This window comes from Rousettus aegyptiacus, unplaced genomic scaffold, assembly GCF_014176215.1.
Source record: "Rousettus aegyptiacus isolate mRouAeg1 unplaced genomic scaffold, mRouAeg1.p scaffold_m13_p_2, whole genome shotgun sequence".
NCBI lineage: Eukaryota > Metazoa > Chordata > Mammalia > Chiroptera > Pteropodidae > Rousettus > Rousettus aegyptiacus.
This window is the reverse complement of record NW_023416295.1, coordinates 111774568-111802301: the sequence shown is the minus strand read 5'-3', so window position 1 is coordinate 111802301 and position 27734 is coordinate 111774568. Positions and strand designations below refer to the sequence as shown.

The 27734-nt window shown below is 31.8% G+C and overlaps 1 protein-coding gene across 2 annotated transcripts in view; it reads left to right on the top strand.

Moving 5' to 3' along the window:
- Positions 1 to 27734, top strand: part of ZDHHC17 (zinc finger DHHC-type palmitoyltransferase 17) — an 86047-nt gene that overhangs the window by 45723 nt on the left and 12590 nt on the right. For both annotated transcript variants that reach the window (XM_016138187.2, XM_036236278.1), the window contains 3 exons: positions 4262 to 4387; positions 19239 to 19381; positions 20745 to 20845. In XM_016138187.2, the coding sequence (XP_015993673.2) occupies positions 4262 to 4387; positions 19239 to 19381; positions 20745 to 20845 (370 nt within the window). The remainder of the gene's footprint in view (positions 1 to 4261; positions 4388 to 19238; positions 19382 to 20744; positions 20846 to 27734) is intronic.

Sequence of the window (27734 nt, the reverse complement as noted above, 5' to 3'; positions counted from 1 at the left end):
AAATATTTATATACACACACACACAGATACATACATATATGTGTGTGTATGTATGTATATATTTCTTATTCTTAAATCGTACACCTGAAACTTACCAGATTTTTTAACCAATGTCATGATAATAAAAATTTTAAAAAAATTCTCTAATGAATTTTTAACAGAAAGGGAATAGTAAGAGTAGAGGTATTTGAAATGACTTAAATGGTTTAAACCGTATATTTTTAATGTTTTGTAGGTTCAGACACATGAATTATTTGGTATCAAGATAGGATATACTGGAATGCAGCTTCTTTAACAAGTACAGTGTATATGAATACCTATCATACCTGTTGAACTTTTATTTTAATTCCTGGTTGTTGTTGTTTTTTTTTTTGTCACTTTCTTTTTATGAATGTTATAATTTTATTTGACACGTATAATTATGATTGTTTATTAATAAAAAGTTATTTTAAATGTAACTTCCTGGTAACTTCTGGAATGACATTATTTTTAAAGAAAATAAGATCTAAGGAGTTGCTTCATTTGTTCAGGGGACATTTATACTTTCAGAGCAAAAATAATCTTTTTACCCATACTGGTGAAAAAATAGATTTTTGTTTCATTCAATAATGTTCAGTGCTGGTAAGTAACAGTATTTGAGACAGATAAAGTCCCTATTTTCTCAGAACTTGCACTGTATTAAGGAAATAGGCAATAGTAAATTAAACACTACCATGCATATGCATACACACACATACACACACACACAAATATGGTAGAGTGATAAGAGTTGAGGAGAATGCATCATGTGAGAATGATTAGTGAATGCCATTGAGGAGATGACATTTGCTTTGAGACTTGTCTGATGAGAAGGACTTAGTTGTGCAAAGACATGTGGGAATAAGCTTGCCATGTTAGAGGAGCTAAAATGACAGCCTGGACTGAGGGCAGGTAGCAAGGGGTGGAGGATGGGGTAAAATCACTGAGAAAGCAAGTGCCGGATCATGCAATGCCAAGGCAAGGAGCTGTACTTGTTTTCTTAGTCATTAGAGACAGTTGATATATGTAGGCTAGTTATGTAATCTTTAAGTATTTTTGAAAGATTACTTTGGTTGCTGTTTGGAGAATGCATTAAAGAATTAAGAAAATAGAAGGGACAGATGAAGATCAATTAGGCTTTGGAGTAAGTCAGGCAAGTGATGATTTAATGTAGTTTATGATTGTAGGAGTAGAAATGGAGAGAAATGAATGATTTTGGAAACGATAGGGTGAAAGCAAACAACACTGATGACTTAGGTTTTTGGTTTGAAAAACAGTCTTGTGATATATATAGAGGTTGTGAAGACTGAAGGAAAAATACTTTATTAAGGTGAAGGTGAAAGGAATTGGTTCTGTTTTAGTCATATGTAATTTAACGTGGTACCTTTTAGCTATGGGGAATGCCAAGCTAATTAAGTAAACTTAAATTGCTGTAAACTTTGAAAGAGAAAAGTTGATTAATTAAAAAAAAAAAACAGCTGAGATTCTTTATACAGGAATTTGACAAAGTTGATTTATACCTATATATTTTCCCATTTTTCAGTTTTGTTTTAAGAGAGTCTGGTACTAAACATGAATTAAAACAAGAAGATATAGCCTATAAATCTGGATGTGGCTTTAATAGCTAGTAAAAGTTAAATTCTTCAAAGAATATGAACAATTATACTTTGTGTTATAATAGTTATAGAACTTTTAGTTGATCCTATTTCTTCTAAAATAGCTATTTCCCAAATAAGGTAAAACTTCAGTTTCTTAGAAATGTTTTTATATTAACTAGATATCTACCTTTTTAAATTAGTTATTTGAGTAAGGAATTAAATTCTTTTAACGTATAAACAAATGACTCTTTTATCAAAATAAGATAAAGTAATTTTGGAGACAATATCAAATGGTAGGTTACTTTAAAATGGCTATTTTGATTCTCAAAAGGATCAGGAATGGCCATATGCCTTAGATTAGAGGTTCTTTATCTGAGACCTGCCAGTGTGGATTTTGGTTAGGGGGTGGGCCTGTGGATTCCTGCAATTGTTATAAAAAAAGTTATGTTTTAGCACTTTTTCTGGGAAAGGGATCAAGGGGTTTCATCAGATGTGACTCAAAAGAATTTTAAGAACCATGGCCCTAGATAATAAATTCGAATAAATTCGAATCTTAAGTGACAACAGTGGGAGATGTGATTTGGGTTAGTAAAACAGTTTTTAAATGACCTATGGAGTTATCTTTGTATAGTAGCATCTCATTTGTGCATTTTTTTTTTAACAGAATTTTACCCCCCTAGAAATGTTTTTGATTATAGAGATAAATATTGATGAATTGAGTTTTGGGTGACCTGTGTAATACCGCTGAGTGATACCCAAGTTTTTGTAATTTTTTCTTTTTAAAATTGCCAGAGAACATAATTTTTACCTTGTGCAGAATGTAAAATTACTGAGCTTTGTTAATTTATGTACTGGAAGACACTTATATAATGTTTCTCAAATGAGGTAAGAAACTTTTTTCAGAAAGTAGTTTTCATTACCTTTTGAGCACCTGACCTAGATGGTCTGCAAGGAAAACTTTTTCTTAGTTTTAATAATGAAATTCAATCTCACTCAGGCAAAATATGATCTGCCATCTTCTACCTTCCATAGTGTTTATCTCACTAAAGTCCTTGAAGAATTCATTATCAGTTACATAGTCTATAAATACTCCATGATTCTTATTATTATTGCTGCTGTTATTATCATTTACTATTTTGGCTAACACATGGAGTGATCATATATAGACTTGATTCAGAATCTTGATTTTAGTACAGTTCTTTAAATTAATTGCCTTTTTATTTTACCCCCTGAATTAAAGAACTATACAAAAGTAGTCAGATGACTAGAGGAGTAGTTGAAAGATTTCTTAAAGCTCCCTCCATCTTTTTATCTAGGCAATCCTTAGGTGTCACATGGCCCTCTAGTGGAAGGGATGCTCAGCTGGACCGAGGCAACTGCAGGATATTCTCTGGGAGTTGTTACCCAAGGGATTGCTTTTATTCAGGTAATCTTTATAGTTTGGATTAATTAGTTGGTTCTGACAACTTAGGTGATAGAATCTTTGGATAGGTAAGGGAGATACTTTAAAGTAAATATCCCTCGTGGAAGACCCACCTAGATTAGCCCATTACTTATCAAATACTGTTGATCTTTTTCTTAAAGGATTGGTTAGCTTTTTGTTGTTGTTTGTTGTTATAGTTGATGCTGTTGGTAGTGGTGTTTATTTTGTTGTTTGCTTTTTATTTTTCAGTTAAAAAAAAAAACTGTACTTCATACTTAATATCATCTCTCAAATAAGATGCTCCAAGACTCCTTATTCCTTTATTTCATCAAATTTTTAAAAATAAAATTTCAGTATTTTTTCTTTTTTTAAAGTTTGAATATTCGTTCACTCTTGAAACTTTGGCAAACAAAATTTTTAATTTCACTTTTCTTTTAAAGAAGTAGGTAAATAGTGGAGATATTAAATAGAATAGATAAGTAGGTGTCTGACTAGCCTAAAGGAGAATATGATATTGAATTAATAAAGGCAAAAGGAAGCACAGATCTAGAATTAGGGACGCCTTATTCTTGTTTCTTCAAAATGTTTTAGTTCTGTTTACTTATATTCTTTGGAATTTTTTTTCTTGATATAAAAGGGAACTATAAATCCATATCTTGAATTTCACTTTTTTTGGGTTACTGCTCTTACTCTCTTTGGAAATTTCTGGATGGGCAAATGAATTTAAGATGATCAAGAATGTCAGTACAACAGTCATAGAAGTAGAAGTTGACTTTTTCTTTTCTATTCTTTTTAGACTTTTGTTACCATTGAAATTAAACTGAAAGATTTCTGGCAGTTTGGTATTATAGCAGGACATTATATATCAATAACTATTACTAATGAAACCCTTATATAATATGAAATAACTGATAAACTTCATAATAGCCTTTGATCCAGCAGGTGCTAAAATACCTACTTTTTGATTTACTCTCTAAGTCAAAATGCAAGCAAAAATAGACTATATGAGTAAATACATTTTCTGATTGTACCTTAAGTGGTACATAATAATATGTAATTATTTATTCTTTTAGGAATTGATTTTGCCCAGTATAAAAACAATACCAACACACTTAATAGTGTAGTCAATTTATTTTTATGGACGTTCTTTAGAAATTAGTAACTGAAATATTCTACCTTTAATTTTACTTTTAATGTGAATTTCCTCTACTTGTATTATCAGGGTGAATCAGCACTTGATTTGGCAAAGCAGAGAAAAAATGTGTGGATGATCAACCATTTGCAAGAGGCAAGGCAAGCAAAAGGCTATGATAACCCATCTTTCCTTAGAAAGCTGAAAGCTGATAAGGTAAATTCACGACTGAAGATTTTCAAATATATACAGTTTTTAAGTAAGATTCATAGGCATACTTTCTTATGAGTATTTACAGCCTTTAATTTTGGCACTGGCTAATGTAATTTTTAAAATATTATTTACCCAGGATAAAATGAAGGTAGCTAGCAAAGTTTCTCTGGTCTCTGCCTATTTGGTTGGTGGCCTATTTGTCTCATCTGATAATTAAGAAGGAGATGTGTGAAGTTGTTTAAATCTTCATATTCTGCTAACATAAATTTTAGTTCATTGATTCAGCTGGACTTTGTTAAGTAATAGATAATAAAAGTGTTTCCTGTTTAAGTGCATTTGTTAGTATGGTAATCAGTTGTGAAAAATCTTAGTCCTAATACATATCTTTTTTTAATTACTCACAACTCTAGCTCTAATTTAAGCTTTCCATTCTTTTGTGATATGTTGTAACTTTTTTAGAGAGGAAACATTTTTCACTTCTCTGTATATAGAAAGCCCATTTTAGATCTTCCTCATACCTTCAATTATAAACTATGTGATTGTTGGCTCAATTGCCTATTTGTAATAATATGGTTTCAAAACTAAGGCATTTTTCTAAAAGAAGGATCTATAGTTCTTAAAAATTTCCTTAAAAAATGGGAAAATGAGTTGACTGACAATTCCTTTACATACCTAAATAATTGTCAGTAATTCCAAGTTGAATGGCATTAGCCTCAAATATCATGTATATATTTTCTTCAGGCTGTTTCAGTGGTAATACTGTTTGTTTAAAGTTAATATTGATCTGTCTGTCACAAAAACAAAATGAAAAGTTTTAGATAAAGGGGAAACACATTCGAATGCATGATGCCTCATTTATTTGTAGGAGTTCAGACTTCTTTAATGAGCTGAAAAGTTCATCAGTCCATTACTTAGGCTTCAAAATGGATTTATAGTTTATAAACTTGCCTTTCTTTACCCCATAGATGAGAATAAAGAACAATTTTTGCATGTTATGTTAGCACTTTTATTTCACATTAGATAAGATATAAAATGGCTTATTATGTATTTACTTTGATGTTGCTTTATCCTCCAGGATTAGAGCAGATTTCATCAACACAATAAAAAATGGCTAGTGTCTCATAATAACTAGGCTAGTAATAAAAGTTTTTTGTATTACCTTGGAAAGTCCCATAATCTTATGGTTTCATTTTGTTTAGTGTAAATAGTCTAAAGTTTTTAAAAAGTGTCAGATGAAAATGATTTTTTAAATTCTAGATGTTCATTGACATATAAAGTTACTAATTGTAGTAATAATGAACTATTACATATCAAGTTTATGTGTTTGGATATGATTTGTTTTCAAAAGAGCTTCATTAGAAAGTTTAGAACAGTTTTATTAACATTCATATATTTTGATCAGTTCAGAAGTCAGGTATTCCTGTGAGGTTTTTTTTTGCATTAGTAGCTTTAAATATATTAAATTTTTTTTGAAAGATAAAACTGTAATGGTTGGGGGCTTTATGAAATCAAGTCTTTGTAATTATGTAGACTGTTCTTCTCTTTCTCATATGAGAAAAATTTAAATCATAAACATGACTTGATTTGCTAGTGTGTGAAGTATGTTCTATATTTAAAACTAAATAAGAAAACAGTGGCACCTAGGACTCAATAGTATTACTAAATATAAGTCATCCCAGAGGAAAACATAATTTTTTTTGAACAGTGTTAGTAGGCAATTAGATATGGAGGCAATCTTGATTTTATAAATTATATTAAAAGCACTTGGATTTTTAAGGTTAGAGGATTTTAGACAGGCAGATTTATGGATAAATAAGTGTTATTTGCATAATACGAAGTGAGAGGGAAATTTCTAAATTAGTACTTCTCCAGTTTTAAAAACCCATGATTCCTTTTGTTAACAGTGGAAATCTCACATAGCTTCCTCTCTAATGTATATTGATTATGTGAAAATATATCTGAGAAGATAGAGTTTTTCCTATCTATTTCCACCAAGTATTACTAAAATAACTGGACATTATATATGAAACAAATGTAAGAAGACTCTGGAAGATGGAGAAAAGAAGGCAGCAGAGTGGCCTGGGAGTTTAGGACCATAGAATGGCATGGCGTTGTGTTCCCCGTGTTTTCTTTGTTTCTTTCTTTATTTCTTCCTTTTTTTTTTTTTTTTTTTTTTGCCGTGTATTTCCCAGAAGAGGAACTGACAAAGCCGCCAACAACCCAGAATCACTATTAGTTGCAGAAAAAAAATGCCACAACAAAGGCTGCTTTCTAGGCCAAGACCACAGATAAAGGCGGCTTAGCAAAATAGAAACTTTTAGAAAATAACTTTCTACTATAACCAAACACTACAGAAAAAAACTTGGCCCCACCCAGATTCATACTGGCGAAGGCCTAGATTTCTACCCTTACCAGGCTGTAATGAGGTGCTCCAGCTTCTCTCCAGGTGTGATGTCAGAAAAGGCCTAGTTGAGAGTTGGGACTTTGATTACCACTGGCTGTTAATTAGGTTCCATCCCTTGCTAAGTCAGTGGAAACCACAGTAATGGTGTCCGTCATGTGGCACCCCTAACCCTCCCAGCCAGCGGGTATCATTAAAGTTATAGTGGAGAGCTCAAAGTTTGACTTTGCCCAGCTATAATGAGGAACCCCATCTTCAGATGTTTGTGGAAGTTAAGTTAGAATCTTGGACTTCCATACCACCTGCAATAATGAGAAGGTGCCTCACCTTCTTGCCCTGCCAAACTTCATCAGATGAATTCATCAAAAAGAAAAGATTAAAATAAGATCCAGTGCCTCACAACCCCCAAAATGTCCAGATTTCAAATGAAAATCACTTATTGTACCAAGAACTAAGATGATCTGAAACAATGAAAGGAGAATCAGTAGATGCCACCAATATAACAGAGATATTAGAATTATTTGACAAAAGATATTGAGCAGCTATCAGAAAAAAGCTTCATTGATTTATTTCGAACATGCTTGGAACAAATGAAAAATAGAGTCTCCCCAAAGAAGTAAAATATAAAAACGAACTCAATGGAAAATTTAAGACAAAATTACAATAACAAAAAATTCAGTTCATGAACTCAACAGCAGAATAGAAGGGACAGAGGAAAGAATTAATGACTTTGGAGATGGAACGATAAAAATTACCCATTTTGAACAAGGAAAGGAAATAAACTGGAAAAAAAAAAAAAAGAAGAATAGTCTTAGGGACCTGTGGTTATAAAAGAATAGCTAACATTAATATGATTCGCATCCCAGAAAGGAGAAAGAGGTTGAGGCTGGAAAAGTACTCACATGTACAATGGCTAAAAAAAATCCCCAAATTTGGCAAAAGAGAAAACTACAGATTAAGTAAGAAGCAGAATCCTAAAAAGAAGAAATTCAAAGAAATCCTCAACACACTCATCATAGTCAAACTTCTGAAAAATAAAAATCTTGAAATTTTACCAATAGAGGTAAAACTCTACAATTGATTTATCATCAGCAACCAAAGAGCCCAGAAGGAGCTAACACATTTTCCAGGTGTTGAATGGAAAAACTGTCAACTCAGACTCCTATACCCAGTGAAAAAGGAGACGTAAACACACAATCAGACAAAGGGAAACTAAGAGAATTTGTCACTAACAGACTATTCCAAAAGAAAAGAAGAAAAGAATGGCTAAATGAAGTTCTCTAAACAGAGAGGAAATGACCAAAAAAAAAAAAAAGGAAAAAGAAAAAGAAAAAAAAAGAAAAAAGAAAAAAAAGAATTTTGGAACATAAAATCATGGTAAGCAAAATTATGAGTAAATGTGGTCCTTTATTTTATGTAGTCCAAATTTTGCTTGACAGTCGAAGCAAAAACTGTAATACTGTCCAGTGTTGCTCTGAATGTATGTAGAGAATATACTTGAGACAGGAAAGGGTAGAGAGACATAAAGGTAGGTAAGTTTTCCAAACTTCACTCGAACTAGTAAAATGAAGATACCAGTACACTGTGAGCAGTTATGTTTATATAATATGATATTTAGAGTAACGATTTAAAAAGCTATACAAAGAGATATACCCAAAAACGCTGTGGATAAATGAAAATAGAACTCTAAAAAGCTTTCTAGTAACCCACAAGAAGGCAGGAGAAAGAAAACAAACAAAAACATGGAGAACAAACAAAACAAAAAATGAAATTATAGACTTAAATTCTAACATCAATGATTACATTAAATATGAATGGTCTGAATATACCGATATACCAAGACAGTTATTGGCAGTTGGGATTATCAAATATGACCCTACTATATGCTATCTATAAGAAACTCACTTTACATATAAGGATATTTTAAAGTTACTTATATAGGCAAGTAACAGAATGGAAACAATATATGCTTCTGTGTTACCAAAATCAGATAAAGACAGCACAAAAAAGAAACTATAGACCAATATCCCTCATGAATGCAGACTCCAAAATTCTAAACAAAATACTAACAAAGAAAAGTCAGCAATATGTAAGAAGAATTATGCACAATGAACAAATGGGGTTTGCTCCAAGGATGCAAGGCTCATTTAATATTAAAAATTATTCAATGTAAGCTACCATATTCACAGATTTAAAAAAAAAAATCTCATAATCGTATCAAAAAACATTTGATAAAGATTAATATACATTCTTGATAAAACTCTGAGAAAAGTAGGAATATAGGTGAATTTCCTGAACTTTATAAAGGGCATGTATAAAACCTTCAACTAATATATATAATAGTGAAAGACTGAATGCTTTTCTGCTGAGATCAAGAACAAGTCAAGGGTATTCCTCATACTGCTCCTATTCAATGTAGTGCTAGAAGTTCTAGCTAGTGAAATGAGAGTAAAAGGAATATAGATCAGAAAGGAAAAAATAAAATTTTCCCTATTTTTGGTTGGCACAATTGTCTATGTAGGAGATCCCAAGGAATCTGTAAAATAAACTCCTAGAACTATTAATTGTATTCAGCAAGATCGTATGATATAAGATAAATTTATAAACATCTATTTTATTTCCATATACTTGACAATAAACATGTGGACACCAAAATGGAAGAATAAGGTACTTAGCAGAATAGAATAAAGTACTTAAAATCACTTTAAAAAAATTTAAAGGATTTCTGGAGAAACATGGTTGAGTGAGAGATGTCCCAGATCTCTCCCCTTGAAACAATAAGCTGAACATATGAAACTCAACAAAAACACCCAAATTGCACACCAGCACGTCTGAGCATGAGATCTGTGCATAAGAGCTACCACAGGTCAGAAAACCCTGGGTGTCAGGCAGTGGACTAAGAGAAGTAAAGAAGCTGCCTCTTGCAGCCAGCTGAGCTCCCTGTAGGAGGAGGGGAAGAGGAAAAGGTGCGGCGAGTTCCCTGAACAGCCCTGCCTGAGAGAGTTGTGAGTTCCATACATCTGGCGGCAGGGCCCAGTTATCAGGGCAGAAAACAGAGAAGTGGTACAGCAGAAAAACAACAGTTGATTTTTACTGGCTATGGTTGAAAAACCAAGGCTGAACTGCAGCCCCGAACTACCAACCCAGAGTGCCCCTCCCATCATACCCTGCAAGACCAAATACCGTGGAGCCCCAGGGGAGTCTGAGCAAACACTACCGAAACTGTTGCAAACTCTGACAGAGACTGAATCTGAGGGTAGCGAATGGGATTAAATATCTCTAAAAAAATAAAATGGCAGTTTTAAGGCTTTATATAAAGTAGAGATCCAAGAGGCTTAGACACCACGTACTGGAAATCAAAGGAAAAGCACCTTCTTCGTAGCAGGCTAAAGAAAGATCTTTATATAATAAATCATCTTTCTGGAAAACAGCATACATTTCCATTAATGCCCAGGCAAAGAATTAGTCCATTAAACAACATGAACAACCAAGGTGACAAGGCATCTCAGACATAGAAATATGCAACTTAAATGACAGAGAATTTAAGATAATACTTCTGAAAAAACTGAGGGAGTTCTGAAACGAGTTATATCAACAATTTCAGGAATTGAAAAAACAACTAGATGAGCAGAGCAAGGAGATCGAAACCCTCAGAAAGAACAGAATACATCTTCTGGAGATTAAAAAAACACACACACACACTGTTAGAGTTGAAAATGAAATAGCAAGCTTCGGAAGGAGTCGGCCAAATGGAGGAAAGGATCAGATATCGAAGACAGAAATCTAGAAATAAATCAGAAGGAAGAGAGAAGCCGAAGAATGAAAAATAATGAAAGAGAAATTCAAGAACTAGCTGGTACCATCAGGAGAGGAAGCATAAGATTGATAAACAGTATCGAAGGCAAGGAAAAAGAGCAGGGAGTGGAAAGCATTTTCAGACAAATGGTGTTCGAGAATTTCCCAAATCTAAGGAATGAGCTGGACCTTGGAATTCAGGAAGTCAACAGAACACCCAATTATCTCAACCCAAAAAGGCCTTCATCAAGTCACATTGTATTAAATTTATCAAAAATCAATGACAAAGACAGAATTCTCAGGGCAGCCAGGGATAAGAAAATAATAACTTACAAAGGAAACCCCATTAAATTATCCTCAGAATTCTCAGCACATACCTTTCCAGCCAGAAAGGAATAGAATCAAATATTTAAACTATTAAGTGAAAGGAACTACCAGCCTAGAATAGTGTATCCAGCTAAGTTCTCCTTTAGATAGGAAGGAGAATTTAAGACTTTTCCAGACATAGAAAAATTGAGGGAATTCTCTACTACAAGGCCTGCACTACAGGAAATACTGAAAAGGGTCAGCTCACCTAAAACAAAATGACAAAAAAAAAAAAAATTAGGAGTAAAGTGACTATTAGGCAAATAGAAACAGAGGAGTGCAACCCTTACTAAGAACAGGGCAGTATAAGCTTAAAAAAATAATAAGAGAATTACTATAACAAGTTAGTCATAAACATTCAGCATACATAGGGACAAACTGAAATAACAATGACTGAAAAGAGGAGGATTCAAAGATCCAAATTCACAATAGGGAATGGAGATAAGGCACGCACAGAAGAAAATGGGCAACTTTGTGTATGTATAACTATCCTTTATGTATTCATGATGGTAACTACACACCAAAAATTCAGAACTGAAGTAGATAACATAAAACAAGAAGAACCAGAGGGAAAATCCACAAAAGCCAACCAAAATAAAGAAAACAGAAACACAAAGACAAGGAAACACCGAGAAAGGAAAAGATAAAATGGCTATAAGAAGACCTCATATTTCAATAATCACCTAAATGTTAATAGACTGAACTCACCAATAAAAAGGCACAGAGATGCAGAATGGATCAAAAAACAAAATCCAACCATATGCTTCCTCTAGGAGACACATCTCAGCTCCAAGGCAAATATAGACTTAGTGAATGGGTGGAAAATGATATTTCAAACAAATGACATTCAAAGAAAAGCGGTACTAATATCAGACGAAATAGACTGCAAAATCAAAAAGGTAAAGAAAGATACTGAGGGACACTTCATAACGATAAAGGGAGTCATGCACCAAGAAGACATAACACTTATTAATATCTATGTTCCCAATCAGGGAGCCCCGAAATATATAAAGCAATTTCTAACAGAACTAAAAGGAGAAACAGACGAAAACACTATCATGGTAGGAGACCTAAATACCCCACTGTCAGGTATGGACAGATCATCCAAACAGAAAATCCATAAGGAAATAACATCTTTAAATGACACATTAGACCACCTATACATAATTGACATTTACAGAGCCTTCCATCCCAAAACAGCTGCTTATACATTCTTCTCTAGTGCACATGGAACATTCTCAAGAATCAACTGCATCCTGGGACACAAAGATAGCCTCAGCAAATATAAAAGGGTCAAAATCATACCAACCGTTATCACTGATCATAATGATTTGAAACTAGAGATCAACTGCAAAAAGAAATCAGGAAGAACCACAAATACACATGGAGATTAAACAGCATGCTACTGAAGAATAACTAAGTCAGGGAAAAAATAAGAGATCAAGAGATACACAGAAATGAATGATAATGATAGTACGACATATCAAAACTTTTGGGATGCATCAAAAGTGGTCATAAGAAGAAAGTTCATATCATTACACGTCTACCCTCAAATACAAGAACAAACCCAAATAAACAACCTAACGCTTCGTCTTAAAAATTAGAAAAAGAAGAACAAATGAAGCCTAACATTAGCAGAAGGAAAGAAATAATTAAAATTAGAGCAGAAATAAATGAAATTGAAAACAAACAAACAAACAAAACAATAGAAAAAATAAATGCAACAAAGAGCTGCTTCTTTGAAAGAGTTAGCAAAATCAACAAGCCCTTGGTTAGACTCACTAAAGAAAAAAGAGAAAGGGCACAAATAAACAAAATCAGAGATGAAAGAGGTGAAATTATGACAGACACTGGCAGAAATACAAAGTATCATACAAGAATACTATGAAAAAGTATATAACACCAAATTTTAATGACCTGGGAAAAATGGACCAGTACTTAGAAAAATACAACCTTTCTAGACTGAATCAAGAAGAACTGGAAAATCTAGATAGACTGATCAGCAGTATGGAAATCAAAGCAGTCATCAAAAACCTACCAAAAAGTAAAAGTCCAGGACCAGGTGGCTTCACCGGTGAATTCTACCAAACATTCAAAGGAGATTTAATACCTATTCTCAAATTCTTCCAAAAAACAAAAAGGAAGCAATATTTCCCAACTCATTTTATGAGGCCAATATTACCCTGATACCAAAACGTAGTAAAGATAACACACAAAAAGAAAACTATGGACAATATCACTCATGAACACAGATGCAGAAATCCTAAATAAGATACTATCAAACCGAATACAGAAACATAATAAAAAGATTATACACCACGATCAAGCTTCATCTCAGAGGCACAGGGATGGTTCAACATACACAATTTGATTAATGTGGTATACTACATAAACAAATTAAAAAATAAGAATCATATGATCATATGAATAGATGCAGAAAAAGCCTTCGACAAGATGCAGCACCCATTTATAATCAAAACACTTAACAGAAGCAGTATAGAAAGAAAATGCCTTAATATAATAAAGGCCCTACATGACAAGCTCTCAGCCAACACTATACTTAATGGTGAAAAACTAAAAACCTTCCCTCTAAGATCAGGAACAAGGCAAGGCTGTTCATTATCACCACTGTTATTCATTATAACATTGGAGGTCTTAGTGAGTGCAGTGAGGCAAGAGAAAGATGTAAAAGTCATCGAAATTCATCCAAATAGGAAATGAAGAAGTCAGACTGTCACTATTTGCAGATGACATGATTCTCTATATAGAAAACCCTAAGACTCCACAAGAACACTATTAGAAACAATAAGCAAATACAGTAGTCTCTGGATACAAAATCAACATTTGAAAATCCATAGCGTTCCTATACTCTAATAATGAAGTGTCAAAAAAAAGGATTGGAAAAAGTAATTCCTTATGCAGTTGCAACAAAAAGAATAAAATACCTAGGAATAAATCTAACGAAACATGTGAAGGACCTATATAATGAAACTACAAGACCCTATTGAAAGAAACTGAAGAAGATAGAAAGAAATGGAAAGATATTTCGTGTTCTTGGATTGGAAGAATCAACATAGTTAAAATACCACATTACCTCAAGCATTATACAGATTTAATGCAATCCCCATCAAAATCCCATCGGCATTTTATAAAGAAATAGAACAAAAAATCATCAGATTTATATGGAAGCAGAAAAGATCCTGAATTGCTAAAGTCATCCTGAGAAAAAAGAATGAGGCTGGAGGCATCACTTCGCCTGACCTCACAACAGCATGATATTGGCAGCAAAACAGACACACTGACCAGTGGAACAGAATCAAGAGTCCAGAAGTAAACCCACATTTATACGGACAAATAATTTTGGACAAAAAAAAAGCCAAAAACATACAGTGGAGAAAGGAAAACCTCTTCAATAAATGGTGCTGGGAAACTGGAAAGCCACCTGCAAAAGAATGAAACTAGACTTGTCTGTCACCACACACCAAAATTAACTCAAAATGGGTTAAGGATCCAAATTTAAAACCTGAAACAATAAAGTGCACAGAAGAAAACATAGAAACTAAAGTCAAGGATCTTGGACTTAAAGGGGATTTTATAAATTTGACCTCAAAAGCAAAGGAAGTAAAAGCAAAAATAAATGAATGGGACTACATCAAACTAAAAAGCTTCTATTCAGCAAAAGAAACCATCAACAAGGTAAAGAGACAGCCATCTGAATGGGAAGGTATATTTGCAAGCAACATCTCCGATAAAGGCCTAATATCCAAACTATACAAAGAACTCATATGACTCAATAACAACAAACAACACTGTCCAATCAAAAAATGGGCAGAGGACCGGAACAGATACTTCTCCCTAGAGGACATACAAATGGCCAGGAAATACATGAAAAGATGTTCAACATCACTAGCTGTTAGGGAAATGCAAATCAAAACCACAATGAGATACCATCTCACACCTGTTAGTATGGCTATAATCCACAGGACAAGTAATAACAACTGTTGGAGAGGATATGGAGAAATAGGAGCCCTCATACACTGCAGGTGGGACTGCAAATTGGTACAGCCATAATGGAAAACAGTATAGAGGTTCCTCAAAAAACTAAGAATTGGTCTACCATATGATCCAGCAATCCCTTTACTGGGTATTTAGCCCAAAGACTTGAAAACCCATATCCAAAAATATATTTGCACACCAATGTTCATAGCAGCAGCATTCACAGTGGCCAGGACATGGAAGCAACTGAAATGTTCTGAGATAGATGATTGGCTAAAGAAGCTGTGGTACATATATATAGTGGAATATTACTCAGTCTTAAGAATCAAGATGAAATACTGCCATTTGCAACAACATGGATGGACCTTGAAATAATCATACTAAGCGAAATAAGCCAGACAGAAAAACATTTAAAATCACATGATATCACTTATATATGGGATGTAAACCTAAAAGTAACTAATGAACAGGACAGAGACTCATGGATGTGGACAATGGACTAGTGGTTACCAAGGAGGAGAGGGGACAAAAGTAAAAAAGTAAAATGTTAAAAATAAATAAATAAAGTCAATTGATTAACAACCTTAAAAAAAATTTCAGCACTTAGTTGTAAATCTAACCAAATATATTCTAACCAAATATATAAAGTATTTGTGTACTGAAAAATGTTAAATATCAGTAAAAGAAATCAAAGATGTTCTAAATAAATGGAGTCATGCTGTGTTTATGAATTGTTCGTAGCAATGTCATTGTCCCAAAATTGATACGATACATTGATTGTACAATTAAATAATTCCAGCAAATTTTTGTTTAACCAAAATTATAAAATTTTTTTTTATGGAAAGACAATAGATTTAGAATAGCTAAAACAGTTTTGAAAAAGAAAAATTACACAATTTTAAGACCTGCTGTGTAACTTTAATAATCAGGACTGTGGTATTGCTAGAGAAATAAACTCACAGATCAATGGAACAGACTAGATAGCCCAAAAATAGAACTACAGAAACATATCCACTGATTTGTCAGAACTGCAAAAGCAGTTCAGTTGAAGAAAGTCTTTTCAACAAATGATGCTGAAGTATTTGGACATGCATAAGTAAACAAATAAAATAAGCCCCTACTTAAATCTCACACCATATTAAAAAAAAAAAAAAACTCAAAATGGTTCACATACTTAAATGTAAAATGTAAAAGTTTTAGAGAAAAAAAACCTAGAAAATTATCAGAATCTATGGTGAGGCAATGTGTTAGACTTGACACAGAAAGCATGATCCATAAAGTAAAATTCATCAATTGGACTTTATCAAAATTGAAAACTTTAGTTCTATCAAAGACCCTGTTATTAAGATGAAAAGACAGTGTATAGACTGAGAGAAAGATTTTACACATATCCAATTTCAAAATATATAAAGAACTTTCAAAACTCAAAAGTAAAAAAAAATCAAACAGTCCAATTAGAAAATAGGCTAAAGACATGAAGAAAATATTTTACAAAAAAGTTATAAAAATGGCAGATAAGTATAGAAAAAGATGTTCAACATCATTTGTCATTGGGGAAATTCAAATTAAAACCAGTGACATATTCTCATACATCTATCAGAATAACTAAAATAAAAAATTATGAAAACAACCAATGCTGGTGAGGATGCAGAGACGGATGGATCCCTCTTACATTCCTGGTAGGACTATAAACCAATATAGCATCCTAGAGAATAATTTGGCATTTTTAAAAAAACAAACAAAAAAGGGAACTTAATATGCAATTACCATACAACCCAGAAAATTCACTCTGAGGCACTTATACCAGAGAAATGAAAATATGTTAACAGAACCTGTATGTGAATGTTTATTTTATTCATAAGAGCCCCAAACTGGAAATAACCCCAAAGTCTTTCAGTGGGTGTATGGTTAAACAAACTGTGTGGTACATTCATACTTTGGAATATTCCTCGGAAATAAAATTAAATGAAATAATCGTATATGTAATAACCTGGATGAATCTCCAGAAAATTATTTTGAGTGAAAAATTAAATCCTATTAGGTTGTATACTATATAATTCCATTTATATAAAATTCTTGGTGACAAAATTATAAAAATGTAGAACAGATTAGTGGTTGCTAGAGGTTAATATGAATTTCAGGTAGGGTAGGAGGAAATTTACTCTAAAGGGACAACATAGGGAGATCTCGTAGTAATGGAAATATTCTGTATCTTAGCTGTATCAATGTCAGTATCCTGGTTGTGGTATTGTACTATTGTTTTGGAAGACGTTAGTCATTGGAAGAATTTGTCCCTGTTATTTACAAGTGCATGAGAATCTACAGTTATTTCAAAATAAAAAGTTTAATTAAAAAAATAGGTTACCAAATTACAGAAGCTACATGGTGGATATACAGGTATTTAGTATAAAATGCTTTCAAATTTTCTATGTATTTGAACATTTCATAATAAAATATAAGATAAAATAGATTTCTCAGATCTACCAAAGCAGTGTATCAGGATTACCCCTTGATAATATTATAATATGTATATTAAATGACAGTATAAAAAGAAATCTAGAAATACTATGCCATAGGTATTTATCAAAGTGAAATGAACTTATGTTACCCAAAAACCTGTATGTGAATATTTATAGTGGCTATATTCACAATCATCAAAAACTGAAAACACCCTAATCCCTTAGGTGGGGAATGTTTAAAAAAACTGATACATCCTGTAATGGACTACTGCTCAGCATTCAAAAAGTAATGAACACAATACCATGGATGAATGTGGAAATGCCTTCTTTAAGTGAAAAAAGCCAGACTTAAAAGACGACATTTAGTATAATTCCATTTAGATGACATTTCCTGCAAAAAAAAAAAAAAAAAAGTAGAGGGACAGAATTAGAATCATATTAGTGTTTGCCAGGGACTGGGACTAGGGACACAGGGTATAGATAGAACTGTTCTGTCTTATTTTCGTGCTAGTTGTACAACTGTATATGTTAATCAAAACTCAAAACTATACATGAAAAAGGGTGAATTTTATTATATGTAAATTATATCCTAATTTTTACTAATGAAAAAATGTGGTTATTGCTGAGGGAAAGCAAATATCTTAACTGAAAAAAGCTAAATTACAGATAATTTTAGAATATACTTTTTCAGATGACATATGTCCTTCTCTCCTACCAATACCCACCCTTACCTACACATTCTTTCTTCCTAGTTACAAATCTTCTCTAATATCTTGAGGTAAATTTGAAAGAATTTTATACTTCTCAAACTAGAGGTGAAAAAAAGAAATTGGAAGGATTAGTTATTTTATTACAGCATAAAATTAAACTCTGAAGTTGATATGTTTAAATATTAGTCTGTTGAAATTGCATATTTAGTTCCGAAAATGAATTACAGTGGTTGAATTGGGAAAGACATGGCCATTTATATGAAAACATATTTCATTAAAAGCCAAAGGTATGAAAGGGACGCTGAAAAAAAGTGTAATATAGTCTTAGGTAAACATTCAATGCGGAAAGTAATGTTTATTTACACTCTAAGCTTTGTTAGAACACAGCTGGAATATCATATAGTTTTGTTACCTGATGTAACTTGAGAAACTTGATAGCTGAGTATAAGTTTGTGAAAGGCAGTTATGTGGAAGAGGCATTGATGTTACTTTGTGTTGCTCTGAAAATACAGTTGTGATACATGTTAACAGGAAATAGGTTTTTATACTTAGAAGTGTGGACTTTCTAATAACCAGACCAGTATAAAAATGAAATAGAACTACCTCTGGAGTATTAAGCACTCTGCTTTGATATGTGTTCAATGGTACATAATCTCAATTCTATGGACTCTGGTGCCCTGTAGGTTATTTGATTTTATTTTCTGTCTCATTTTAAGGTTTTGATATACTGTTTATATGCATCCTCAGTTTCCTTAGTTCTTAGACTATCAGTTTCTAGTTATCAGTGCCCCTGGTAAAATGGGAGGTTATTCATCATAAATTATTTTTCTAGCATGTCCACATGTTAGCAGGGGTACTGCTCTCTTCTATATCCGACCATCTAGACTCAATCCTATAACTTCTGTTTTCATTTTTCACAATTTTAACCAAGTCCTTTTAAATTATGTATTTATTACCTGTCTCCAAAAGACAGAGGCCAGCATTTTGAATAGTACCTGCATATAGAGAGCATATTTGAATGAATTTCACCTTCCGTTGCATATTTTCACAAAGGTAACTTAAAAATGATTCACATTGAAATTACTCGAAACATGCAAAATTTTCTAATTGTTTTTTATTCTATACAGGAATTTCGGCAAAAAGTAATGCTAGGAACTCCTTTCCTAGTTATTTGGCTGGTTGGGTTTATAGCAGACTTAAATATTGATTCTTGGCTCATTAAAGGGCTAATGTATGGTGGTGTTTGGGCTACAGTACAATTTCTTTCAAAGTAAGTATATTATTTTAAAATATATTTTTAACTATATGAAAGAATATAATTTGGATCCAGCTATATAAAAGAATGTTTTGTGTGTTTAGGATACTGCTTTTTGTAATATGTTTGATATCTTAATTTAACGTTAAAGAATTTTGGCAAATTTATATATAAAATATTTTAAAATTTTAATATTGTTGAAACGAAGTCTAAAGGTGCTTTTAATGACAGCCTAGCACCTGTTTTTAAAGGCTAAAATATAGTTTTAAAACATTTTAGTAAAAAATGAACTTGAGTTTTTTGAACTGTCAAAGTAACATACATATTGTTTATTTGTAGGTAATTATAATTCTTGAGATTAACTTTCCATAGAAATTATATTTTCTTTGGTCATAGATGGTATATAAGAAAAGAGGTTTCATTTTAGTAGTAAGGTAGAGTCTAAGCATATGAAGTAGGCTCAGTTTTTTTTTTTCTCCTCTCTCTTTTTCCTTTAAACATTGTGATCATTCCTTTTTCTTTTGTCCTTAGATCCCATTGCCCTAAGGTTGCCCGTCCAGCAAACCTAGGCGGGTGCCTGTGATCCAGAACTTCCCATCTAACTTCCATTCCTTTAGTACTTTGTCTTCACCTGAATTTCAAAAAAAGAATTCTGAAAATAATTCACACAGAGATGAGAATGTCTAGTAATACACTAATGTGTTAATTCTCTGGAAGGGGCTTAATTCTAGGTAATTAATCTCATTTTAGAGTTTCTAGGAGCATCGAGGGCTATTTTAAATAGGAATTCACCAAGACTTTCTATTTAGCCTACATGGATGGTTGATCCTGCTTATGTTTGATAAAATTTATTAATATTTATTTTTCCTGAATTCTAAATAATGTAAATAATGACCTTCAATTCCACTAAATTAGCCGTTCATTCTACTTGGAAAGATGTTCCGAAAGCTTTACCAGGAGTATGTCGGTAAGGAGAAGTAATGATGAAATACAAAAACATGAGGGTTGCTTTGTATTTATTTGTCAAAACTATAACATTTTCGGTGAATAACATGCTGAATGATAGAGTTACTATTTATATTGAAGATGAATTTTTGATTTAAGAGCATAGGAGTTCACTGAAATTTTGAAAATGAAAAGTAAATGGAATATAATTTTAACGCTTGGTGAATTAAAAGGAGCTTCAAAATCTTGAATCAGTCATTCAACTGAGAACTCATTTATAAAAACAGTCTTGGTTCTTAAGCATCTTGGACTTCTGGGTTTTGATTAAACCAGAGTTTACTATGCAAAACATGTAATTTTCATTTAAATAAGTAAATACTCATTTTTACAATGAAATATAGAGCTCAGGTTTTATAAAATTTGTGTTTTACAGATCCTTTTTTGATCATTCAATGCATAGTGCATTGCCCCTTGGAATATATTTGGCAACCAAATTCTGGATGTATGTCACATGGTTCTTCTGGTTTTGGAATGATATCCTTTGGTTATAAAGGTCATATCTAATGCAATTTTTGTTATTTAAACAAATATTTAATAACAACATTAGGACTGAACTCATAGTTAGCTATAATAGAACAGTATTTCTAGAAAATATTGTTTTTAACATGTTTCATATTGAATAGATTGCTTTTGAAAGCTGCTTTTAATAACATCAATAATAATAGCTACCATTTATTTAGTGTTTCAAGGGCATTTTCTTAAAAACTGTACTCATTTAATACACATCATATATGTTAGTATTGTTGTCTCCATTTTATAGATGAGAAAATTTAGGCTTAAATGGATTTGACTTTTATCCTCGTCCGAGGCCACACAGCTAGTCTGTTGGTAAAGCTGAGCTCAACATATTTGTCTGATTCTATAGCACATATTCTAAACCTTCCTTCTAAACTATGATTTTTATGTTTTAGTATCCAACTATCTTATCTAAATATTCTTTTAGTTTTACAATTTATTATTTTATCATTGTAGATGTTTAATTTTCTTTTTTGCTTCATAAAAAGCATACAATGCTGAATCTTAAGCAGATAATTTCAACGTAGTGTACTTTTAAAAAGTAATAAAATTTTAAATTGTAAATGTGTGTATACATGTGTGTATATCAAAGAAGTAAGGCCAATGTCAACCTTTGACATTTTTACACAGAAAAAGTTGTCTGTTAAGATAGTCTGATTTATTATAATAAAGACAAATGTTTCATAAATGTCTGTTAATAAGTCATTTTCAAAAAGATTAAAATATATAAGATATATTTTAAATGAGTGCAGTTTTCTGTGACTTGTACCTATTTTGAATGATTCTAATTAATATTTGATTTCACTTCACAGTCTTGTGTGATATAATTATGTATTATTTTTGTTAAGTTGTCTTGTATTTTAGTTGAAAACTAAAACATGCTTATTTGATTTTTGAGAATAAGGCACAATTATAGCCACACTTGTAATTCTTATATTTTTATAGTATTACGTAATTACTTTCAGAAAAGTATAGTACTTTTTAAATACTTCCTTAATTTAAGTATCTATTGAAATTTTTTCTTGTGGTAGTTTTCACTAGTCCACCTAGCCTTGTATTATACTTTGATATAAAAATTGTTCTTCATGTATGCTTTAAGCATTAGAATTGTTTTATTGGGATATTTTAGTATGAGTAAAACAGATTTGCTTGTTTTCATTACCTCAGCTATTTAAATTTATAAAAGAGCACTGACCTCTGAAATGACTTTAGTATTCCAGACATATTTTCTAACTTTATTTCCTAAATTGGACAGTGAATTTTATGTGCAAGAAAAAAAATTAGTTCCCATCTCAAAATACTTTTAGACTCGCTGGACTCTTAATCTATTATACATGTAATTGGGGAAAAGTAGGAAATTTAGTAAATTACCAAATAATGAAAACTTTATGCCAGGCAGTTTTAAGTAGTGTAATTTGAAAATTTTCTTTTCTTTATTTGGATATAGGGGAAAAAATAGCTATGCAAGTTTTCAAAGCTGGGGAGCCAAGAATGTGAGAGGCAGATTTTGAAGGGAACGCCAGAACAATCAAGTCTATTTAACTGTCCTGTTTGAATAATTCTACCTTTAAAATAGATTGGGATACAATTCCCTCTTAAAATAACACTGAATAAATTGCACATGTTAATTTAATTTTAAATAAAAATTGTAGTATGAGAATACTAAGTTTTATACTTGTCTGTAAAGGAGGAATGATCATAAAAACTGTCTCTGAGAATTCTTGAAAAGATTAATATAGTTTAGGACATACCTGACATGTAAAAAATGCTAAATAAATACCTGTTATTATTTATATGTGACTTTTTAAAAATAACTTTATGTCCTAATGGGCTTTAAATGTGCATTTACATATTAAATGTTTGTGTATGTGCATATGATATTCATGGAATGTGGAATGAAATCACAAATAACTTTGAATCGTGGTTATGAAAAAAATTTTTTATACTTCTCTGATATAAAGAACCATATCTCTAGGTCCTGTATGATTTTAGAGGTACATTTTTTTGTTGTTGTTTTTCAGCGTCAATTTTTGAGGTCAGAGAGAGAAGCTCAAGAAGCTTGTAGGAAGAGAACAGTAAAGAGTCAGGATTAATTTATAATGGACACACAAAGGGTGTTAGTCAGGAAAGATATAAGATAATGATTAAGGTATAGAGATAAAATAGCAGCAACTGTCAGGGACAACCTCTTGCTGACCTTGCTGTTGCTTCTGCCACTTTCCTCATGCAGCTAATCACTACATATGTAATTGAAACTGATTAGGCTAGTTTTGAAAAATAGAATTACAGTCAGTTTTCATTATTTACGGTAGCTATACACTGTAAAGTTGCTGCAAATATCCATTGTTCCTAGGAGAAAAAGATTAGATTAGATTCCTGTAAGCCTCTGGTCACAACATTTTTGTCAGCCAATCAGTACATGACCCTGTTTTACATGTTTTGGTTTAAAAACCAATTTAATATTGTTGATTCATCAACATTGAACTCATAGCCAACAGCACTGCAACCCTTGCTTGAATATCTAACAAAGCATATCTAACACATGTATTTTCTAAGGCACGTTATAGTTTTCTGTCACTTAGGAACATTACATAGTACTTCAGCACTATACTTGGAGGTCATTTAAAAAGGCAGAATCGCCAACAAAAAGCACAAAAATGCGAAAAATATAGCCCTAGATAGACCATTAAAAAAGGCAGTTTTTTAGTGTATGAGAGCTGAAACATGATGAGATTATTACCTTGTTCGACTTTGCTATAAATGTGTACTTAGGGTGACTCATTTTCTACTTTGTGTGCATATCTATAAATTACTGTGGAAACACTGTGAATATTGATTTGGGGATTATAAATAAATTTTTAGCGAGGATCAATGTTATTATGTTTTTCATAATACGATACCCAACTTAAGTGTTTTTGTGGAGATACATTTTATGTTGATATAATCTTTTTTAAATAAGTTCTTATTCTTTTTTACTATTAAATAATTATCATCCCATTATACACTTTATATTTATTCAGCGCTTTTTGTTTTATAGCTCTTTGAGTTATTTTCCTTGGTTCTTAGAACAATTCTTTGAGATTAGAAAAATAAGCTATACAAATTATAATACTGTTTTCTAACCAATGGAAAATTGAGGTTCAGACAAGTTGTGTGTCTTGCTCAAATTCACAAAGGTAGGTGATTGTCAAGTCTGGTGTAGAACCCAGACTTTTGACCTGATAGTTCTCTTCCAACATCTTAATACTATACTCTGAACATAATTTTAAGTTCCTAAACTTTCCTGTAAAGCAATTTAACAACCTCTAGAAAGAGCTTTAAAAATACCCTTTGATCTCTTAATCATTCATAAGATCAGATATTTATTTACTACTATGTTTATCATTGTACTATTATAATAGGGAAAAACGGAAAAAACCTAAATATTCAACCTGAATACAGGCATAATTTCTTAAGTTACACTATATATGGTATAGGATAAAATAGTCATTAAAATGCTTTTCTAACACACAGCGATATGGGCTAATACTTAGGGTATAATAAGTGAAAAAACACTAAATTTACAGAGTAATTCTAATTTTAAAATGCACAAAGTTTGCAAACTAAAAGTGAGTTCATGTAGGTTTAACAATGGTTATCTCTGGGTGTTAAATTTTTGAGTGATTTTATCTTGTTTCTTGTCCTTTATTTATTGGAAAATTTTGTTCATTGTCCATGCTTCTTTTATAATAATCATTTCTAAAATTCACTGTCATAACCAGTACAGTCAGCTATGGTTGGTACCACTATTGAAGTATTGACATAGGTTATTAGGAATTTTTGTCTAAAAATAAATTTTTCAGTCAGTTTAAAATTTTAAACTAAAAATAGATACGAAGAACTTCTAGAGTGTGGGTTGATTACATATATAAAAATTAAGAGAGTGCAAAATTATCATTTTTACATTTCTATGCATTTTCCTCAAGCATTTTTTTCTATAGTTTATTAAGACTTCTTCAATTTTCTGTATCTTTCCTAATTTCTTTCTCATATCCTCTAACTTTTTTAATACCTCTCTTCTGGTATCCAATCATCACTTTCTATGAATTTCAACAATGTTGCTATAAATAGTCATATCTTTTTTGGGCACATGTGCAAAGTTTCTGTGAAATCATTTGAAGATATTCTTTAAGTTCTTATATATATTTGACTACTGTTTATAAAGAATAATGTGAGGGGAGGAGATGGTATCTTCCTTTTCCCTTATTAGAGAAGTCATTGATCTCATATACCCTGTCCTCACTCAGGCTCAAGTATCAACCTTGATATTCCTGGTTTACAGATGCCCACTTTCTCCCTAAGAGAGAATGAGAGATCTTCTTTTTAGAGGGCCACAGTTCTGTCACATTAGGCTCCCACCTTCATAACTTCTTTTAACCCTTAGTTATCTCCTAAAGACCTTAACTCCAGATATACTCACATTAGAGGTTAGGGCTAGACATAGAAATTCGCAGGCTTGTGGCCTAGAGTGGAATTCTGAGTTTGTCTCCCCGTCTACATTTTTCTTGCTACTTAATAACAACTGATAGTGGTATTAGGAACTCCCCAGGCATCCTGTCTCAGCAGAATCTTCTTTCCTTGAACTCTAGTCTGAAGAGTATGATATAGTGTGGCATGTCCCCTTTCTAAAGTTCTGGTGTTTTGTGAGCCAGTTGGTAGGTTTGATTTACTGTTTTGGGTTCATTTTGTTGGGTATTATGGTAAATTAGAGCCGAATTTCACAGCAGGCATCAGAATAACATCTCAGCAGATTAAAGAATTAAATGTAAAAAAAGATTTTGTAAATGTTTCAGTGAAAACATTGATTACAAATACTTGTTTTATCTCTAATTGGAGAACTGTTTAAGCATAAAAGCACATGCAAATTAAGACCATAAAATAACACTTTTGCCTTCAAAATGGCAACATTTTTTTCTTTACAAAGTGCTAATGCCAATGTAGTAATCAAGCAGTATATACGTGTTGCTAGTGGCATTATAAATTGGTTTATTTTTCTGGAAGTAATCTGACAATATAAAATATATAATTATCCTTAAAAATGTACATACACAAAGATATTTTTCTGTAATATTTAATAACCTAAGGCATTCTTCTGAGAACTTTGGGGAGGTGATATAGCATAGATAATAAAAACCTGGATTTTAATACCTGCTCCACCTCTAATCTACTCTGTAACTTTGGACTACTTAACCTCTACCTCAGTTTTGTCATCTGTAAAGTAGGGATAGCAGGATTTATCATAGAGTTCTCAAGCAGCTTAAATGGCACATAGTTGATGATTAACGACCATTATTTTATTAATGTTAATAAATATGCTTTGATCCCAGTGTGTTAAGAAAATGCACAGTGCCAAAAAGAAAGGAAGTTATCTTTGGGTTGTGGAATTATTGCTTTGTCTTTATACTTCTTAGCATTTTCTGATTTTCTTCAGGAATAAAGGTTGTTTTAAGTCTTTACAAAAAACAGCTGTGCCATTTATAGAGAGTGCCTGTTACAGTTAAATTTTTTAAAGTAGCTAGTTTGACCTATTGGTAAAGCTAAGTTCAAACTATTATTTGAAGATATCTACTCTTTTAAACAACAAGCAAAGAAATTTTAAGTTCTTGATACTTAATGTCCTTTTGAAATCTATAGTTATTTATTGAGTTCATAGTTAGTCTCCTGCAAACTTTATCCAGGCTATGATAACCTGACCTACTTATTTACATGTTAGCACCTTTTTGCAACTGATACAGTAAGTAAAGGTACTGCCCCTGCAAATTGCCTGGGTTCAGCATTCTTTGCACATACATTTACCCAGCTTTATTCTCGAATTTTTAGCTGTTGGAACAACTGAAAATTTTATGTTCTGTTTACTCTCCACTGTCTATGCCAGTGCATTTTCTGAAATAAGGATGGTGAAAGGTGGGAGATACCAGGTACTAGAGAGAGATACTACTTTTGTATATGACAAGTGATGATAATTACTCATTTTGTTCTTCCTTTTTTCTCCTGTATTTTAAGTGGTTATTTAGTGTTTTGGTATTTACTAAACAGGATCATTTTTATTCAAAAAGTTGTTCTTTTTTTGTTTCATAAGAAATGTAAATAGTGTGTATATGTAATAATGCCCAAAAATCTTACAAAATTATTATATGATACTGTACCTACATAAAATCTTGAAAATGAAATCTGGGTATTCCAGACATTTGGGTGTCTCAAATGTATTGTGCTAGCGACATTATTTTTCTTAGTGTTTTTAAATTAAAAGTCTTTGATTCTTCACTTGTATTTATAAATACTTAGTACATTTGATATATTTTTGTTAGAAAAATGTGAACATAGAAACTTTGTTTTAAGTAACTTTATAAATATTTTTTCTAAAATTAAGATCAACTTGAATGTGTTCAAAAAAGGCAATGGAGAGAATTTAAAAGCAAGCTTTTACATATATGAGTATGATATCTTAAGTGTTTGGTAGCTATATAAAGATTTGAATGCATATAAATGAAGTAATATGTTAAGTATGTTGAACATAAGAAATCCCTTCATTTTTGTCAAAGAAATAATGACCATTTTCGAATGATGTATTCAATGAATTCTTAATGTATTCACTGACTTAAAAAGTGTCAGATAAGCCTAAATGATTTAAAAAGTTTATTAAAAATCAGTTTTACTTTTTACATTTAGTTATGAACATAATGGAAAAAGTGTATCTATTTTGATGTAATAGATAAACCAGCTTGTATAGTAGATGTAAACTATTTTGATGTAATAAATAAACCAGTCTGTGTAGCAGATGTAATCGATTTCGATGTAATAGATAAAC